This window comes from Centrocercus urophasianus, unplaced genomic scaffold (assembly GCF_019232065.1).
Source record: "Centrocercus urophasianus isolate 14NV4802_14NV808 unplaced genomic scaffold, USGS_Curo_1.0 seq_13, whole genome shotgun sequence".
NCBI lineage: Eukaryota > Metazoa > Chordata > Aves > Galliformes > Phasianidae > Centrocercus > Centrocercus urophasianus.
This window is the reverse complement of record NW_024884475.1, coordinates 10,911,994-10,932,474: the sequence shown is the minus strand read 5'-3', so window position 1 is coordinate 10,932,474 and position 20,481 is coordinate 10,911,994. Positions and strand designations below refer to the sequence as shown.

Sequence of the window (20,481 nt, the reverse complement as noted above, 5' to 3'; positions counted from 1 at the left end):
CTTTTAAATTCAACTCTAGCAAATTTTTGGCTTTGGGCACAGCTAGACAGGTACTAAATCTAAATTGCTGCAGAGTAGTAGTAGAATGAGCTCATCTAGGTTCTGTGAGCTGTTCCTTTCTAGAATCAGAAATTGTTCATTCCTCTGGTTTCTCTGAGTTTTAACTGTGTTTAATAAATGAAGTAATATCAATGTTGTGATGTGAGCTTTGTCTCTGGGATTCACTGATGTTGTTAGTCTGGGTTTTTTTTTTTTTTGTTTTGTTTGTTTGTTTTACTGTAATCCTTTATTTTAAAACCCTTGGGGATCAACTGAAATTGATTTACTGTTTCTTGAGCCACCTTGCTGGGCTGCCATGATAGCAGTTTTCATCTGCAACAGCTGTCAAGTGTTCTCATGAAATGGTTAAAAAGGTTCATGTGAGCTTGGAAGTGTGCTAACACTGGCTAGGACTGAACATAACATATGCACTGTGCATATGCTTAACTCGTCCTATTTTCACTTGCTTCAGGAGCACTTGCTGTAATTATAAAATGGGAAAGCCAGTCCAGGGGCCATTTCATATTTTGTAATCTGTTTTATTCTCCCAAACACACCATTTTTCCTCCTTTTCCATGTCCCTGTCACTTTCTTTTCTGAGCCCAAATGAATGCTTGTAGTTGTGATCACAAAGTTTGTATGCCGTACAGGTTTCCTCCTGTGTGTGGGTGTTGCCTGATGCCTTAATCTTTTGTTCAGAAGCGTTTCCGTGCAGCTTTAATATTCACTTGTAAAAACCTGTAATTTCTTTTCTATTTATTTATTTCAAATGAATACTTTATTTTATTATTGCTTCCTGTCTGAGAAACTACTTTCAGTTTTCCTTTTATCTTGTATTCATCAAGTTTCTGTTGTTCAAAGGTCTTGGAGGTACTTGTCTTGTGTTTGCCTACAGATTGGTTTATTGTGCGAAGTAATGCAGATCTCTGGCCCCCCAGTAACAATCTGAACAAAGACCATAAGCTCAGCATATGAGATTGCGATCCTTAAAATACTCGCTTTTGAGTTGGACATTTCTTGTTTAGTCTCTGCTCTCTGGTTTTATCTGGAGAATTCAGGTGATGAAGTTGTGACCTAAATGGGGAGAAAAGAGCTGTGTGTATCTGTCAACAGTGGATAGTAGAATGGACTTTTAGCACTAGTCCTGCTAGCAAAGCCCATTCTGCTGGGAGCTGTAATATATTTGTGTTGGTAGGAAACTTCATCAATAAACACTTTTATTATCCTGTATGCAGTCTGTCTGCTAAGCACCAAGCCCTGTCATTGACACTTGGATTAATCGCTTTCTTTGGATTTAATGCCTTTTTGTCATTTTGATTGCTGAATTTGAGACACGAGGGACAATAACTGTATCCTAACAGAATATCATATAGAATTATTTTCAAAACCAGAGTGTTTCCCTTTATTGCAATATCTCCTCCTTCAGATCAAAACCTAACAGAGAAAAAATGCCTGCCTGTGCTAAAATGAACAATCTCCATTTCAGCCTTTGGCTACAAAGCTGGACTGAAAATTGGAGTCTTGCTTTGTATGATCAATAAGCAATGTATGACACTTCATACACGTAAGTACTCTTTAGTTTTCTTCAGTTTACTTACGATCAATCTATATAAACAGTTAAGACTTGTGTATTCAGGATTTTTCTGAAATTGTAAAACATGATTTCATAGTGAACAAATAGCACTAGCACTGGTAAAAGGATACAGTGTAATTTCGTGGTATGAGAGATAATGATGATGTATAATAATAAACATTGAAGTTTTGTTTATAGCATCGTTGTTCTGATGAAAAATTGGTAATTTTGAGTGGCCTGCCTCTGACGAGGTAGAAGTAACTTGTTCTGGGTGTCAGGAGCTGAACCCTACAGTGGCCTGATGATGGTCACTAAAGAGTCTTGGTAGGAGGAAACTCAAGGTGAATGTGAAGTTCCAACCACCCTTCTACTTCAGTGTTGTCTTAGTTTGATTCTTCCATGCATGCTGCATACTACTTAAAATTGGGTGCTTTTGCTTGCCTGCTTTCATTTGAATGGCTGCAGAGCTTGTGAACCTTGAATAACTGATAGATTTCATTGGGTTATATAAATGCTACTGACACACAACTGTTAGTGAAGTCTATTTTAATTGTCATAAAAGATGCATGAAGTATTGTAATATGAATGTTCCTCTTTTCTAGAAAATCTTATATTCAAGACAGAATAAGATTTGACATTAAAAAGACATCATTTTTTACCAAAGCTAGAAAGTAAAAGCTTCTACTGACAGCACTTTGATTGTGGTACTTCTGTGTAGGAGGAATACATATTAGGTTTTCTCACTAAAAACATGCTTAAGAAAAGAACAAGGGGCAGTAAGTTATAGATGAGAACTTAGGCTTTTTATGGTGGACATGTCTTTCATAGTATTTATCTTCCCAGTTTTCAGCTTAGTTGAAGGAAAGTATCTCTCTGTCCTTCTTAGTTCTGAGATACACTTTGACTGCATTCTGTACTGTTTACCTTCAACAGCTGACCTAAATGCTTTAGGAAAGTAAATTGATACAGCAGGTGTGTGACCTGAGGAGTTCATGCTTTATCCTGTTGATCACCTTCTAGGCCTGTCTCAAGCTAAGCAAAGGAAAAGTATTTATCATTATAGGAACTCTAGGATACATAGCTATTCTGAATTTGATCTCCAGAACACATCACTGTCTGCTCTTTGCCCTTACTCCACAACTATGGAACCAACCCACAAGTATAATGTTAATGAGCATTTTTATTTACAGCTCCTCTGTAGCAGTGCATAGGCTGTCTAAGTGGTAACTGAGTAGGAAGTTGAAGCCAGCCCCAGGGAGCACTTTTTTTCCACTGGAAGTCTGCACTTTTAAAGCAGTCTTCCCTGAGAACTTTACCTGTCGATTTGCAATGTAATTGTAATATCACAGAGTTGAATAAACAAAGAAACAAAATGAGTGTGCTTTGCTGATTTATATTGTAAAAATGGTCTTTTCTATCCTCAATAAATGGTTTAGTCCAACTGTGAACCCATCACTGCTGCGCCCCCTAAACCACGTCCTTTGATGCTACATCTACCCTTTGCTTGAAAACTTCCAGTGCCTCCCTTGGCATCCTGTTCTAATTCCTCATCACTCTTTCTGAGATCTTTTTTTTTTTTTTTTTTTTTTCTCCCCCCCAGTATCCAATCTGAACCTTCCCTGGTGCAACTGAAGGCTATTTCCTCTTTTCCTTTCAGGTAGTTGGGGAGAGCAATAAGACCTCTTCTGAGCTTCCTCATTTCCAGGTGGAATAATCCCTCAGCCATTCCTTTTAAGATTTGTGCTCCTGACCCCCTCACCAGCTTTGCTGCCCTTTTCTGGACATATTCTAGTGCATCACTGCCTTCCTTATAGTGAAGGGTCCAAAACTGAATGCAGTGCTTGATATGCAGCTTCTCGTGGGCTGAGTATGGAGGGTACCACTTGTGCCCTCTGTACAGATTGAGTGCAGATCACCTTCCTGATCCTGGTGACTGCCCTTTTTGATATTAGTCAAGATGCTATTGGCCTTCTTAGCTGCTTGGGTACACTGCTGGCTGTCAGTAACACCCCTGGTTCATTTTCCTCTGTGTATACCCTACATACCTGTATACCTCTGCATACCCTACCTTGAACTCTTCCCAAGTTGTCTGACCCTTCTTTCAAAGATAGTAAAATGTCATTTTGTCTTGGAGTCTCAGCAAAAGCTCCCTAGCAAACTTCTAGCTCATCAAGAGGTGGAAGGAGCCAGAGCCAGGGCATTTCTTGCTCTGTGCCTGCAAGATGGAACAGGAAAGAAAGGAAAGTATTGTGTGTGTATAAGCTGCCAGATAACCAGTTGTATTATTGATGTTCGTATCAGTTTAGCAAACTTTCTGTGATTTTTCTATGAACATTGCACTTAGTTATTAAACACTTTAACTTCTGACTGCTGCCTCTTTTACTGGTTCATCCAGAGTATCACTGAAACTTCGATGGTGTTTTCTTCTCAGCATGTACCAAATATTGAACAAAAAATATTTGAAGATTTGAAAGAAGCTTATGAATGAGTAAAAGCAGAGGAAGAAGCAGAAGAATGCTGCATTGCCCAATTCTTTTCATTTGAGTGGGGTAGATAAATGAATATTATGTTTTTTTCAAACAATACACTCTTCACTGCAACTTCTGTTGTTAGCAGAGAGCCCCTGAAGGATGAGTGCTGATGTGAGTGGTGCCATCTGGAGAGGAGGCTTCTGACTTGTTTGGAGTTCAGTGTGGTTGGCTATATATCAGGCAAGGAGATTAAGTGGTTAATTTTCCTGGGATGTTGTTTTCCTATCTTACGATAATATTTTTACAGCTTTCTGAAAAGAGGGAGTAGTAATTGAAAATTATTTTTCACTATGTGCCTTGTTTAGCCAGACAACGTATTATAATCTGGCATTAGTATTTTTCCAAGTGGAGCTTGGCAGACAAAACTGTGGCATGGGGAAGGGGAAAACTTACTTCATGATTTGCTCTTGTTAAAATATATCCATTTTAATGAAAGAGCTGGCTTGCAGCCTGTTCTTGTTTGGAAATAGTCCCAGTACCAGAGATATTAAAGAGTGTAAGTAGTCCTTTTCTTTGGGAGATTATGTGAAATCGGTTTATATTCTTCTTCCTCTCACTTCTTGAAAAATCACTGATACTTAATGTCACCTCAGCTAACTGGGTTGCTTACCATGCTTCATGCACTATCACTGACCATATTAGGTAGAGACTGAAATCTGTAGCTTTGAGCAAGTGCCAGAAAATGTCTCTTAGGCACAGTTTCCTACGCTCTGGGACTGTTCTTTCTGACCATGCTTTGTCATGCTGTCTGCCCTAAATACATAGCTGCCAAGCGTCACAGTGTGTTTGATGACCTTGCAGGATGATGGGGTAAGGCTTTGGAGCTTGCTGTTGAGTTTAGACCTGCCTTTCTAGCTGTAGTTCTAGCTTGCTTGATAACCGTGTTGTGAATCAGTGGTCTGTTCTTTCTAACACACTCTGTGTTGATTAAGCCGTATTGTTTTTCTCTTTAATATTTCAAACAAATTTCAGATTGCAGGTTCTCAAGAACAAGTAGTTGTTATAGGCTTTGTTAGCTTTTCCATTAAAAGTGTTCTTCCTTCATAAAATGATACACAGCATGTTGTTATTTACAAGCACTGGGTATCAGATAGAGCTGGGAAGATTTTTCTTTATGTCTGACCAGTAGATCAATTTCGTGCTGTTGAGGAAGAGAAAACTGTGGTTACATCTGTATGTGTATAGTCAGATAGGAAAGGAGAAACAGTTAGCTATGAGTGTTGAACTGGATGAAGTAGGATGAATTCTATAAGCCTTTACTCATTTTTATTGTTTCTGTGGAGTCCAAGGGCTGAGGAGCTGAACTTCCAAACGTACTAGCTAAGTTTTACAGGCTGGTTGATTATTCAGAATGCTTGAAAATGCTTCACTACCAAATAAACAAGCAGTCATGGTAGGGACTTGAGGGCTCTCAGCAATAAGTACAAAAGTTGATCAGTTCTGCAGGTTCTGTGTGTGTCCATTTTCACCGTAATGAGAATTCTATTGAGAGATTAATCCTGGGGAAGTGAATGAGAAACTGTAAACTGTGTGTAGCATCCTGTGGTAGGTACCAAATAACAAGTAATGGTGCATACGCTGAAGCAGAACATTGAGATACAGTGTAAATATTATAATGAGTTAATTTCCGCTGCTGTTCTTGTAACACCCTCATGTTGGATTTTTTCAATGTGATCCTTTAATTCTTCAACCAAATATAGTAACAATTTAGAAAACAATTTCAAGAGTTGCTAGTAAACCAGTTTTTTAAATCACATTAATTTGTAGAGACCATGAAGGAAGAACCTGAAGTGCTCTTTGAGGAACTGTTGGAGAGGGCCAAAGCTGGAGAACCAAAAGCACAAACAGAGGTAATTTTATATGCTTTGTCCAGTACCACTTACTCTTAATTCCAAAAATAGCACTGCCTGCTTTTAGGAGAACTATTATCTCTCCCAAAGGCATTTAGTTGAACTGTATGTGTTTGGATCTTAAGTTGTTCAAAGAACAGTGATGCCAGATGGCTTCTCTGCCTAGAGAAAGCTGCTTGCTTGGGTTTCAAGGCCAGCTCTTGCAAAATGTCAAAACTGGGGGAAGGGCTCAGAGCATGGAGAAGCCACAGCGCTTTATTTTTACCTTTTAAACCATGTAGCAAAGAGTTACTTGTGGAGGTATGAATATAGTGACTATTAATGCTGTTTGGATTTATTTTTGTCATTGGAACAAAATGAATTTTTGCTGAAAGGTGATTCAACACGGTTAGTTCGATACTCCACTATGTACAAAGACTCTCATGCTGGATTCTGCACAAGAAACTGCTATTGAGATGCTTCAGCAGGAACATCAGAGATTGGTTTTGTTCTATCACCGTTTCTGTGTTGAATTAACACATTTTTTTAAAAACAAGTCTGTGATGGTCTAATTAAGCTAACTATACTTAGTTATGTAATGACAGATCCAGTTAAATTCATAGTGACAGTTCTGCCTTTCTACACATTGTGCTTAATTTTCCTTAGGTTTTAGAAAAATTGTATCAGTTTTCTTTCTGCCCATTCCATTGTGGTGGTATGTTGGTCTAACTGGTTTAGTATGAATAGTTCAACATTTTTAGAAGGTTTTTAATTCCTGTTTAATATGGATACCGATTGACTGAAACATTCTTTTCCAGCTTCAACTTTGACAGAAAGGAGTACTTACGGTCCTTCGTGAGATTACTGGTGTTTTGTTGTTTTGTTTTTCCCTGGGCATTACCACTTTTCTTGCGAATAAAAAAAAAGGGGGCAAGAGGGAGGAGGCAGGAACAATGACACAGAGAAATGTTTTCGAAGCTGGTAAAAATATGTCGATGTCAGTCTCAGTCCCCACTTCATCTCAGCTGGTTTGAGGGCAGGCTGTCCTTGGAGTTGTAACCTGAGACAGTAAGGAATTCCTCACCTCCAAAACTGCCAGTGGCTTTGCAGAGGATGAGGCTTTAACCTTGAGGGGATTGCTGCTACAAAGTCCACATTTTGGCTCTTCTTCCAAAGAGCAAAACCCGTAGAGCATGATTTTAGGATATAACTTCTGGCTGAGTAAGAAATACCATAGGTAATCTAACCCTATGATGTGTGTGCCTGTGTGTATATATATATATATATATATATAAAAATAGTGATTATATTTCATCCTTATCCTTTGCATTCATTCCTCCTTTGCTCCTTTCCTTTAGCCCAGTAACTGTGCACACTTTCTATTCCCGCACAATAACAGGATTCTTTTCTTAAAACGATCCGAGATACAGTTTTGCTTTACTATGCATTCAGGAGGAAATGACTGTTTGGAAAAGAGCCCCAAATTGTTATCTCTTTTCTAGGGAATTGGATGTCTTGTGGCCTATAGAGGGGGAATTATCTTTCTTTTTTAACCTTTATAAATGAGATACAATACTTATATATACATCCTTCTCTACTTTATAATCCATCCAGGAAAACTACTTTAATTTGTGACTGTTGTAAGACTATGAATAAGAAGCTGATTTTAGGTCATTGTTTTTTTTTCCCCAAGAATTACAAAATCAAATATAAGAAAATGCTCAGTTCACTACCACCTAGCTATTACTGTGAGCTTATTCAGAAATAACCTTGCACTGACTGTGGAAAATAAATACGCCATGAGTGGATGTCAGCCTGCATTACTGTAGCTTTAGTTTCTTTATTGAGAAATAACTGCGTAGCAGTTATGAAAATGAAACACCCACAGCTGTATTCTGTAATGGAGCAGAGGCAGCTCAGTGTCTTTGACTAGAGGTTATCTGTAAGGGGCCTGAGTGTAATAAATGCTGCAGTTGTAAAGCCCAAAGGTGAGAGTTGGGCAGTTGGCTTTAGAGAGGGTGTTAAGCCATTGCCAGCTGTTACTTCATTTCATAGTTTTAGCTCATGGGAAAGAGAAAATCCTTGCTTTGTCATATTAGCAATCTGAGGCTGATGCTCTTGCCCATCAGTTCTTCCTCATTTGACCACTGCAGGCTAGAGCTGTGCAGCCATTCATAGTGGCTCCACGTGGAAGCTTTGCCGTAGCAAAGAAAGGCATGGGCTTGTTTAGAGCCCCTTTCAATAGTATTTTGTGAAAATGCAATGTGCTTGTTACCTGGAGGTGATTGGAGATGACTTTTTGCTCACAAAACTTTCTAAATACGCAGAAAGGCTTGTCATTTTGTAACCAAAATATTAAACAAATGTTTTCTGGTTTCTTGGATTTTTGTTTCAGTTTTTGGAGGGGGGGGGTTAAATAATTAAATCTTGATGCTGAACTTTAAAAACAAACAAAAAAACCTCCACAGGACAAAAAAAAAAATCCAGACCCCAAAACATTCATATTATAAAGCCAGTGCTGTGGCTTCTTTTTCCTCATGCAATACACTTGTGCATTATACGACTGTCTCCAAAATCTTCTAGTTTACATTGCAATACAAGTTTCTGTGACCAAGAGATGTTCATAAACTTGAAAGAGCTGCATCAATTTCTACTACTCTTGAAGCTTTGCTCAAAATTTCAGTGGCTAAAAGTATAAATGTGCTCAAGAAATTCCTGTCCTTGTTGAAAGAAGTTATTTACCTTGCAACTTGTTCAAACAATTCCTTCTTGACATAAAAAGCTGAAGGTAGACCTGCAGTTGGTGATGAATTACCTGGCAATTGCACTATCAAGGCTGAAGCATTAAGGTAAAAATAAATAAATAACCTCATACGCTCCCTTCTTGGTCTGCCACTATATCTGTGCAGTGCTTGTTGAACTCTTGTATGAATTCGTAATAAGTGTTTAGTTCTGTCTCTCGTATTTCTTAGTCCAATATTTTTCTAATTTCCTTTACAGTTTTGAGTCACTTTGCTGTATGTCCTATGAGCTTAATTGCTCCAAGGTCTGTTCAGTGACTGCTTAAGTAGAAGTTGTTTGAACACCCAATTAAGTGCTTGAACCAGTTGCAAAGCTGGAGACCTAACCTTTCATGTCTAACAGAAACATCTTTTTGATGAGATCAGTGTTCAGTTTGCTTGCAACAACTGTTTCTTATTCACGTTTTGAAGATATTTCTTTAGTCACACTAACTGGTAATATCAAATGCAAAGTTTCAGAGAAACTGTCAAGCAGGGTTGGTGTGGTTTTTGGTTTTGTTTTTTTTTTTTGCGACAGATAATGGTAGATTTGTGGAGCTGTAGTCTATTATTATTTCAGTTACATTCTGAGTGTAAATAATAAAGAAGAGAGAATGAGAGAGAAGGGGAGCAGTTAACTAAACAAAAGCATTTTCCAGGTTCCCTGTACATGTAAATAAGTGTCCAGTACTTTCGGCCACTTTCTGCCACTTAACTTTTGTAGTCCTGGGGTTTGATAAGCAGAAGTGTTTCATGCTACAGCATAATTGTATTTAACATTACATTAATCCTTAATGGTAGGAATTTTACAAGTTATATCACTTAAATTACTGGGTGCTTAAGCTGTGTTAGTTTTCTTCCATTTGCTAATTAATCATGAGTTTGTTTTGACCTTCAGTGGCTAAACTGCAGTGAGCCAGGCATTTCACTGCTGAACCTTCCTTCCATGCCAAGACTCTTTGCCAGCCTACATCATTGGAATTTTATCTGACTATTTTTATTGGAAGTAAAGGATCAAAGAGAATCATAGAATCCTTAAGAGTTGGAAAGGACCTTTAAAGGTCATCAAGTCTAGCTCTCCTGTAGTGAATGGGGACATCCACAGCTAGATCAAGTTGCCCAGAGCTCGGTCAGCTTGGCCTTGAGTGTCTCCAGGGATGGGGCTTCCACCACATCTCTGGGCACCTGTTACAGTGCCTCACCCTCACTGTGAAAGACTTTTTCGTTACACCCAGGATCTACTCTCTGTAAGTGTGAAACAACTTCCCCTTGTCCTATCACCACACACCCTGCTTAACAGTCTATCCCATACTTTCTTGTAGCTTTCCTTTAGATACTGAAGGAATGGCCACTCTAAATATGACTTAATAACACCATGAGCTTTAACTGATCCTGCTAGGTGCTCAGAGACCAGTGGCAACTAATTCTTTGACCTGATCAAGTGTACTGCAATTCCTTCTTGCTTCCAGTTCTGGAAAGTGATCTTTCTCTGCAGAATATCAACTTACAACTATGTTCTTTAGTGCTGGGAGCAAATGTTTTGACCTTTTGTTCAAAGAGATTTTATTGTAGCTGAGTCTGAGGGGGTGAGAAGAGAGAGACAGACACTATCATGTATTTCAGTAATTGAAGGAATTTCTGTTCTCCACTTGTTCTAGGTGGGGAAACACTTCTTGAGATTAGCAGAAGAGGAGGATGAAGAACTTAACAACTGTAGTGCGGTTGATTGGTTCATCCTTGCTGCTAAGCAAGGTCGAAGAGAAGCTGTTAAACTGCTGCGTAGATGCCTAGCAGACAGAAGAGGTATGGGTTCTCTGAGACTTTTTGTACATCCTACTTTAATAATAGTCTATCCATTTTAACACTGCAAAGACATTAAAACGCAATGAGAATGTTCATGGCAAAAGTATATGAGTAGCTGCAGGAAATGTGTTCAAATAAGTGCTGCATAAAACATTTGTATTAATGATTTGATTGAATTCCTTCATGGAATTCATGTGCATTCTTTCCTTCAACACCATTGAAGCTTCTTTCCTGTGACAGTTTAGGTCAGATATAACTGTATACCACCTACATATCTGCTGTTTCAGCCTTTTGCCCAGTTCCAGGCTTTCTTCTGCTTGTTCTTTCTGCCTGTCTTCTCCGAATTCAGGATTCATAATTTCTTTCATACTGCTTCCACCACTTGAAATGGGTTCCTCTTGTCTGCCACTTATCTGAACTCATATTTAAAAATATTTTTTTTTTGGTGAAATTCTTTCTGCTTTTTGTGTGTTAGTCATACATGTCTGTACCTCCTTTTGCCTGATCTGTTGTACTTCAAAAGTTGAAAAAGATCTAAGGATACTGCATGTACAGTATGAATGAAACTAGATTTTGAGCATGGAAGGGCATTTGAAAAATGTAAGGGGTGAAGTAGTGAATGAAACTTGAGAGGTTTCAGAAAAACTGAGGAAAAAATCAATTGTGGGCAAATCTGTCATTTCAGAAAGGGTGTGGGATAATAGTATCTAATGTATTTTTCTTTTCTTGAGGCATCACTTCTGAGAATGAGCAAGAAGTGAAAAAACTATCATCTGAGACTGACTTGGAGAGAGCTGTGAGAAAAGCTGCCTTAGTCATGTATTGGAAATTAAACCCAAAAAAGAAGAAGCAATTAGCAGTTTCTGAACTACTGGAAAATGTTGGGCAAGTTGATAATGAAGGTTTGTTTATGAACTGATTTATGGTATTGATGACACATAATTGCAGGCAGAATACAGCTAGAAACCTGGACAGCTTAATAAAAAATCAAGCATGAGTTAAAGTAAAGTAAGTGTGTGGTTTACTTAAGAAAAAGTAACTATTAATGGCTATATTAGTAAGTACTCTCTCTGCACTAGTGAAATTATTTCCTAAAGACTGCTAACTCCTGCTGCAGACTGTGGTTCAGTTAAGCAGCTGCTGTCTGTGTCTTAGAGTTTTACTGTGTTTCAGTTTTTTTCCCCTTACCCCAGTCATCCTTAAATCTTACCAGATATTGCAGTTCACAAATTCAGTCTGTAAGACATCTGGTTAAATCTGCTGTTACAGAATCATTTGTGCTCTGTCAATTCTCTTCCCTTCCCTTTCTTTTTTTCTTTTTTCTTTTTTTTTTAAGCATAGTAATAAGAATACAGAGAGGTAAATAGCTACTCCATACCTATTGATATGTATGTCTTGTGCTGAGTTTGAGGAAATACCATTCTCCAGATATTGAGGTTGAACAACATTCCAGTTTTTGTTTGATCACTTTAACTAGCAGTTTTAACTTCTGTTATTGAACCAGATGGTGAGAAGCAACCTGGTCCAGTCCCAAAGGCAGTGCAGAAGCAGAGGAGAATGCTGGAGCGTTTAGTGAGCTCTGAATGTGAGTACCTGCTGCTTCTTTTAATCTGCCTGAGTAAGGATATATAGCAAGTTTTAATTGCTATAAATTGATGATGTCCGTTTATTGTATGTGCAAGGTAAATAAATGATCTGCATGTGAAGCCATAGAATGTTACCATTCTCATAAATTTGTCAGTGATTAGTACATTAAAGGGAATTTGCATGTAAGTTGCCATTTTCTTCCCATTTCAGCTTAAGAGGCAATTCAGTAAAAAGAAAATAAATTGCACTTTCAGTAATTTTTTTTCCTTCTAACTTGTAATAAAGTCTCTACTTATAATAAGGGAATTAATTATGCAGACTCTTAGTGCAGACAGTTCCCTCACTCTATTTGCCTTGCTTCTGTTTGCCATTCCCTTATAATTAATGTTTGCTTTCTCGTATTTGTTCAAGAATTTATCTGAGAAATATGTACCAAGATATTCCTTCCATATCTCAAGTAGGTAGGGACAGGTCAGTTTGTGTGATATATAAAATGTGGATCAGTTCTTGAAAGCACTGCTAAATGTCCCACGACTTGTTACTTACTAATATACTGTAGTTAGGAATTGTGCAACTAAAATGTTATCTGTGGATTTATAAGCCAGATCAGGGTTTTGCATGTCTCAGGTCCTTGAAAGATTAAATGTACATTCCATCACTTCAGTTTGGCCTTCAAGGATTGTATTCATTACACAGGTGGCTTCACAATCAAGTTATGCAACTGGCAGTGAAGCTCACACTCAGAACAGAGTATTTCAGCTTTGGCTATGTGGAGGAAGAACACATGCCTGTGTATATGAAGGAGGGAATAAAGACAGGGAGAAATAGTATTTTGAAGACCAAATGTCTGGTCCTATCAAAATTTCCATGGGAGTAGATCAGCTGTTCCTATGACTGATTTGCCACTTCTGGAAATCTAGAAATAGTCCTTCAAAGATTGTGTTTCATTGTTTGGTTGTGGAATCGTAAAGCAGTTGTAACTGAGTTCACTGGAGTTACATTGCTGGGCACTTGCTGGATGACACTCATGTTCTTTGCATTCCCTAGCTGAACAGGCACGTGCTGACAGAGTGCAAAGCAAGTCATTTTGCTCTGATTCTTCAGGAATTCAGATTGTCAGAAAAGGAACTGCTTTTTTCTCTTTCTCTCTTTCTCTCTTTCTCTCTTTTTTAAGGCTTAAATGGCAGATAAAATAACAGGAGAGTAAATGAACCTACTTGTAAGCGTAGGCAGGAATTGATGTGCATATTTTTCTTTTCCTACGGTGCATGGGGGAGGCAGGGGAATTTGTCATAACCAAATTGAAGGAAAAAAATCTATGAATAATGAAGTAGAATCTACAACATACACTTTTAATATCAATTTAAGAGACATCTGGATGACAAAATACTAATAACATTTAAAAATGAAAAGTTTTCATCAAACACTTAAAGTAGGAGTTAAGCTGTTACCTCTTCTCTAGAGAGCTCTTATCTTTTCGTGGATGAACAAGACAGCTGTTCCTATCCAGCTTTTAATTCTCTGATCCACTGAGTTTCTGCATTTATCTTGCCAGCAGGAATTTTTTTCCTTCAGTTTTAATATGTTGTCAATTCTTGGAAGTGTTAAGCCAGTAATATGTTTGCTGATACTTGATCTGGAGTATTCTTAATGAAGGCATAAATGGAATACTAAAGGTGATGTTGTCAATGGACAATTGTTGCATGCCTGAGAGTGTGTATATTGTTATGCCTGATAGGCAAAAATTAATTTTATTAATTAAATTAATAACTCTTTCCCACTCAGGATAACTCAGAGTCATGTAAAAGTTCCTAAAGGAACATAAATAAGATTCTAGTCATGTCTACATACTGATTCCTCACCAAAAATCTATTTTTACTGCTGTATATTTTGTCCAAATCAGGCAGTAATCATAGGTGTCTGTGTGGAGTTAGGAGTGATCTGGAGCACACCAAGCACACCTGAGGAACCTCACTGAATTCTTTGTGCAAGCCATGTAGCCTTGCAGTCTGTGAATGAAACGACAAGTTAGCAGAAAATTAAACTGCTTTTTGGGAACAGTGCCACGTGGTATTTGGTGGGACATAAGGGTTCATAAAGTGGGGAAACAGAAAAATATTTTAAAAGTGCAAGCAAGGGCAATGTCCAAGTTGTGAGATTGAAGCAAATATTTCAAGCTGCTGTTTTTCCATTGAACTCCTTGTAACACCTCTTTCTTTAATGAGTATCTTGAAAAAATGCCTTTTTTTGTCCTGTTATCTACAGCTTTCTCATATTAAAAACCACAAATGTATTTTATATGGCTTCCATAGAGCTACTATTTCTGTTAAAGCTTTTAATGCCTTTTTAAAGCTCAAATCCACTAATCTTCTATGTGAAACTTAGTTAAGCCATTCAGTTTGCTGTCGCTTTAAAATCATGAACTTATGTTGAGCAGGCCAGCGTTTTTATTTTTGTCAGCTGACTTGCTAAACATACTGTGTAGGTGGTGTATTATAGATTTTTGTCATTCAGAAGTCTTTCATATCTACAGCAGTGTCATTTATTGCAGCGTATGGGAAAAGTTGCTGTTAATTATCCTCCTTTACAAACGACATCAAGCTTGCCTACCATAGAAACCAGCTAATGCATGCTAATGCGAGGCACTGGGTGTGAAAAGAGTTGGAAGCAGTGTATAAGGCATCTTGTAGCATCCCTGGAGATCTCTGAAGTAATCTCTTGCTTCCGTTCTACTTGTAGGAGTGGATACTGAGGGCCAATAGCTGAGAAGATGCTTCATACCTGTAACTGAGCTGTTAGGCAGTGATAAAATTTTGCCTTTGTGTACAACTGAGCAAAGCGTATTTTGTGGCCAGCTAATTTAAATCCTAGCTGTTGTAGTTTGAGGAAGGAGTTTTCATATAGCCCAACAGCATATTAAGTTAATATGCTAAAGTAAACTTGTATTTAATCTTGTAGATATAAATAATTGGGCATTTGATGTAATTGTATCTGTCTGTAAGTTGCAAAATTGGAAAAATAATTGCTAAACCAAATCAGAAGTCGGTTTTCAGTTCATCATGTATAGGCAATTCATTACTATTCCTGTACAATTGTTTCTTTTCAGTGTGGATTTTAGTTTAAGATTTCTCTCAATTACCAAAGCTATGATAAGTTATGATTTGAAACTGTGTAACCTAATCCAGCAGTCTCTTTTCCTCGGAATACTTACAAATAAGCTACATTTTGTTTTCCTATTTGCAAATATAATAAAATATGTACTGGTTTGACAAGATTTAGAGTAGTCATGTATTGCTGGGAAAAGCAGCTGGTTGTTTTAAGTACAAATCTTAGAGCAAGTTTAAAGGTAAGCAGTTCAGTTTTTGAAGTCCAGAGCACATCTTTAATAACATGAAAGAAAGTTAATATTCCAGTTCATATAGACAGTGCAGCATTTTAGTGATGCTATTTACTCATAATCTATACTTTATCTTACAGCTAAAAAATTTATTGCTTTGGATGACTTTGTGGAGATTACCAAGAAGTATGCAAAGGGAATCATCCCATCTAACCTGATTATGCAGGAGGAGGAAGATGATGAATTGGCAGGGAAGACTCCTGAAGAGTTGCCTCTGAGACTGAAGGTAAGCAGACAGGAATAAACAGGTTGTGTGGAAGGGCTGTAAAGTGCACATTTCAGAACAGACAGAGATGATCTGCACTTGTTTCTCAAAGCTGATATTTAGCCTCAGTAGATCAGTAGTAGAATTTTTATTATAATTTCTTTTTTGGCTTTAGTTCTTTTTATGTATTTATAATTTCATAATTTCAGGCTTGTATTTAAGAGAAAAGGGTAATAGCTTTCCTTGCAAGGGGACAAACTACGTTCATTACATCTCAATGAGAATTTAAAGGATCCTATAATAACTGTCATAATTTTATTACAGTTGTTTTTATATACTTGATATCTTTCTTACATTAAAAGGAATGAGGAGGTGGCAAAAACTATCCTTAGTCTCGAGGCGTTAAAAAGTTCTATTATGGAGGATTTCAAGAATGGTGCAATTTGTCATCAGTGGTTTTCTGTACTGTTATTTCTCTAGGTAGTGAAAGGAGAAGGGAAAATTGAGGATGAATGTCCAATATCAATGTAAATTTCAAGCAAGGCAGGGGCTTCCTAGCGACTGCCATGAGAGGTTTTGTTGTCCATTATCATACAGAAGGGTTAACAAAAAAAGTAATAGGTTTTATCTCTTCCAATAGTTTGAACAGCTAATACTCTGAAAGAGATGCATTTATGAAGAACAGCAGAGATACTTCTGCTAACAAACAGGCTTGTGCCAAAGTCTTTGTGTTTGTTGCCATTTCTTCACAATGTTACAGAGGTTTGCTGAAGCATTTTTGGCTTTTCTGCTGTTGTAATTAATGTAAAAGCATAACTTCTGGGAAAACATTAAAAACTGTTTTTTATGGGACTGTTTGCACTGTATAATATGCAGGTGGTAATATTTGAATGCTTGTTTGAAAAAAAAATCCTGAAAATTTATTGCTAATGAACTAAATGTGTAGGTGGCTGTAGGGAGATCTGATCTAGCATTTCTTCTATTGCTGTATAATTGTAAAGGAAAATGCCATGTGAGATGGGTAAAATTTTAAGATTATCTACGGTGATTTTCTGCTGTTTATAAAATAGATTTTGACAGCTGCATCTGTAGGTATGTGGAAAGGATCTTTTAAAGACAAAACACGACTATAAAGACTTTCTGCAAGTGCATACAATCGGAGTGTTATAACATGCTCTTTGCAGAAGAGTGGGAGAGTTAAATGTTTTAAAACTTCCATTACTCACAGCTCAAGTGATGACATAAGCTAAACTACAGGGCTACAGTTCTGTGTTGTCTTCAGTGTGAAGTTAGCAGAGCATTTGACTAGGAAGCCGTTTAATTACGTGTCAAAGGTAATGAAATCCATCTTCCTTGAAATCAAAATAGCCTCTGCGTTTCACCTGACTGAATTAATCAAAATAGAGCTAATAATATCAGACAACATAAAGTCACGTTACTGGCAACACTCTTTCAGAATAAAAATCTTTTCACGTCAACTGAGATTAGACAACTGGCTTCTGCTGCTTCAGTTAATATCTGTGGTGTACCAGTACAAAACTGCTCTTAAATAAAATGCTTCTTTCTCTCTTTCTAGGTTGTAAAATACCCACTTCATGCCATAATGGAAATTAAAGAATATCTCATAGATATTGCATCAAAGGCAGGAATGCATTGGCTGTCTACCATTATTCCGACACATCACATCAATGCTCTCATCTTCTTCTTCATCATCAGTAATCTGACAATTGATTTTTTTGCCTTCATTATTCCGTTAGTTATATTCTATTTGTCCTTCATTTCGATGGTGATTTGCACACTAAAAGTTTTTCAGGACAGTAAGGCCTGGGAAAACTTCCGCACTTTGACTGACTTACTGCTTCGTTTTGAACCAAACCTAGATGTTGAGCAAGCTGAGGTGAACTTTGGGTGGAATCACTTAGAGCCCTACATTTATTTTTTACTCTCAGTATTCTTTGTGATTTTTTCCTTCCCTATAGCAAGCAAGGACTGTATACCATGCTCAGAGTTAGCTATTGTCTCAGTTTTCTTCACAGTGACAAGTTACATGAGTTTAAGCACGTGTGCAGAGCCATACACGCGAAGAGCTCTAATGACTGAGATAACAGCAGGTTGCTTATCCCTGTTGCAGGTATTACCTGGGAATTTTGGCTTCTTGAAATTCTTAGGTAAAACCTTCTTTACTGTTCCCGTAGGCCATCTTTTTGTGATCAATGTAAGCATCCCGTGCCTTTTGTTTTTGTATTTGTTCTATCTTTTCTTTAGAATGGCACAACTGCGAAATTTTAAAGGCACCTACTGTTACCTGGTCCCATATCTGGTCTGCTTCATGTGGTGTGAACTCTCTGTGGTCATTCTGCGGGAGTCCTCTGGCATTGGCCTGGTCCGTGCATCAATTGGGTACTTCCTGTTTCTCTTTGCACTCCCAGTGCTAGGTGTAGGCATCGCGCTGATGTGTCTGGTCCATTTCATTAAGTGGTTCGTGTCTCTGGAGCTCATGAAAATTGTAGTGACTCTAGTTCTGTGTGCTGTTCCTTTGCTCTTCCGATGGTGGACAAAAGTCAACTTCTCTGTAGTAGATATGGTTAAATCCCTCACACGAAGCTCAATTGTGAAACTCATTTTGGTGTGGATTACAGCCGTGGTGTTGTTTTGTTGGTTCTATGTGTATCGATCAGAAGGAATGAAAGTTTACAACTCCACCTTGACATGGAATCAGTATGCCTTCCTCTGTGGACCCCGATCGTGGAAGGAGACCAATATGGCACGTACTCAGATTTTATGTAGTCACCTGGAAGGACACAGAGTGACTTGGACTGGGCGGTTCAAATACGTGCGTGTGACAGAAATTGACAATAGTGCAGAATCTGCAATAAACATGCTTCCGCTGTTTATTGGCGATTGGATGAGGTGCTTGTATGGTGAAACCTACCCTCTTTGTGACCCCAAAAACGTCACTATGGAGGAGGAAGAGTTGTGCCGTCTCAAGTACTTGACAAAGCATAAGTGCCACATGAAAATGTTCGATCGGTACAAATTTGAAATAACTGTGGGTATGCCTTTCAGTAGCAAAAATGGAACCAAGTTGATGGAGGAAGATGATATAACCAAAGATATTGTGCTGAAAGCAAGCAGTGAGTTTAAGAAAGTGTTGTTGAACTTGAGGCAGGGAAGTATAATTGAATTCAGCACAATTCTGGAAGGTCGTCTTGGCAGTAAATGGCCTGTCTTTGAACTGAAAGCAATCACTTGCTTGAATTGCATGTCTAAACTCCTACCTGCAGGGAGGCATGTGAAAATAGAGCATGACTGGAGGAGCACAGTGCATAAAGCCATTAAATTTGTTTTTGATTTTTTCTTCTTTCCATTCCTGTCAGCTGCATAATGAGCTCATTGTGGTCCAGTGGCATCCTCGATGTACGCTGCATTTACACTACCAAAGGTTTGGCTTCTTAAAAAGAAAAATAAACACAAACCCACCCTGCTGTAGCAATGCTTAAAACGTATGCAAACGTAGAGCATTGGTTGAGTTTTGTAAGTGTAAACACTGTATCTTGACTTTAAGCCCAATATGACTGAAGTGTTATATACTGGTTTCATGTCATAAAAGAATGCAGGGCATTGCTGCTGACTAATTGCATGGAGACTATTCTGTCCCAAGTGAACACGTTGTTTGCCTGTGATAGGACACTAGGTGGATTCTCTTGCTCTGTGTTAAAGCACTTTACTCTTTAAATATTCACAACATGCTCCTATGTATTTTCACAGGTATGATTTATAGTAGGTAGTTGATAATAGCTTATGTTGCACATATTGCTTGTATTTATTTGGTGTATTGTAGAAAAAGGTGATCATATAATCCATTCCTGGTGGTGATATCTGTGTAAAAAACGTATTGCTTCAGTTCTTGTCCAGAAATTGGTGATTTCAATCGTTTTTTGGAAGGGTACACCATTTCACACCCCAGCAAGGTAGTAAAATGCTCTCAAGCTTTCATTTTGCATTAAATATTCTTTACAAAACAAGCTGTTTGTTCTAATGGCTGTGATAGCTACATTCTGACACTAAGGTAAAATCCATGCTGGTGCGTGAATGACAAACACCGTATGGTAGGACTGGTATTGTACTGGAACAGACAAGCCAAAGCAACTGAACATAGTATGTAGAAGTCTACGTTGGAAACTGAAATAGAATGTCTGTTGAATAATTTCTATTGTGCAAATAAATATAAAATACAAGCTTGATTAAATGGGTACAATGTGTGTTTGTTATGCTTTGACATTTTGAGCAGTTGTTCATGTTGCACTGATGACAAACAGCTTTCATTGGAAAACACAATCTAGAACATGCAGTTTTATGCTGTGAGCTGCCTGAAGTTGTACTTCACATTACTTCAAGCTAGCAGTAAAACCAGAGTGTACCAGGCCAAGTTTTTTGTAGCTATAGAATCTAGACATACTGCAAGTTTCGCTTTCATTGTGACTTCCTGCCTTTTGAGTGCTTGGATGACATTGTGCATCAGGTGTCTGGATGATGTGCTGCATGATATGGTTTAGTGCTTGTTCTGGCAATGGTGATGAGGAGATGGTTGGACTTAGATTATCTTATAGGTCATTTCCAACCTTGTGATTCTATGCTGCATAGAATCATTCTGTTTCCCTGACTTCTCTTTCACTCTTTCTACATTAATATCCTTTTTGCCTTTCCATACCTGTCATAAATTTAGAGAGCATGAGG

At 37.9% G+C, this 20,481-nt stretch overlaps 1 protein-coding gene across 4 annotated transcripts in view; it reads left to right on the top strand.

Annotated features, from left to right (window-relative positions):
* Positions 1-19,988, top strand: part of WFS1 (wolframin ER transmembrane glycoprotein) — a 31,930-nt gene extending 11,942 nt beyond the window's left edge. For 3 of the 4 annotated variants that reach the window (XM_042812299.1, XM_042812298.1, XM_042812300.1), the window contains 6 exons: positions 5,911-5,993; positions 10,411-10,555; positions 11,287-11,457; positions 12,060-12,140; positions 15,620-15,765; positions 17,321-19,988. In XM_042812299.1, the coding sequence (XP_042668233.1) occupies positions 5,911-5,993; positions 10,411-10,555; positions 11,287-11,457; positions 12,060-12,140; positions 15,620-15,765; positions 17,321-19,129 (2,435 nt within the window). In that variant the 3' untranslated portion in view covers positions 19,130-19,988. Of the gene's footprint in view, positions 1-4,823; positions 4,954-5,910; positions 5,994-10,410; positions 10,556-11,286; positions 11,458-12,059; positions 12,141-15,619; positions 15,766-17,320 lie in introns of those variants that run through there. The other variant, XM_042812301.1, reaches the window with a different exon arrangement.
* The last annotated feature ends 493 nt before the right edge of the window (positions 19,989-20,481 follow it).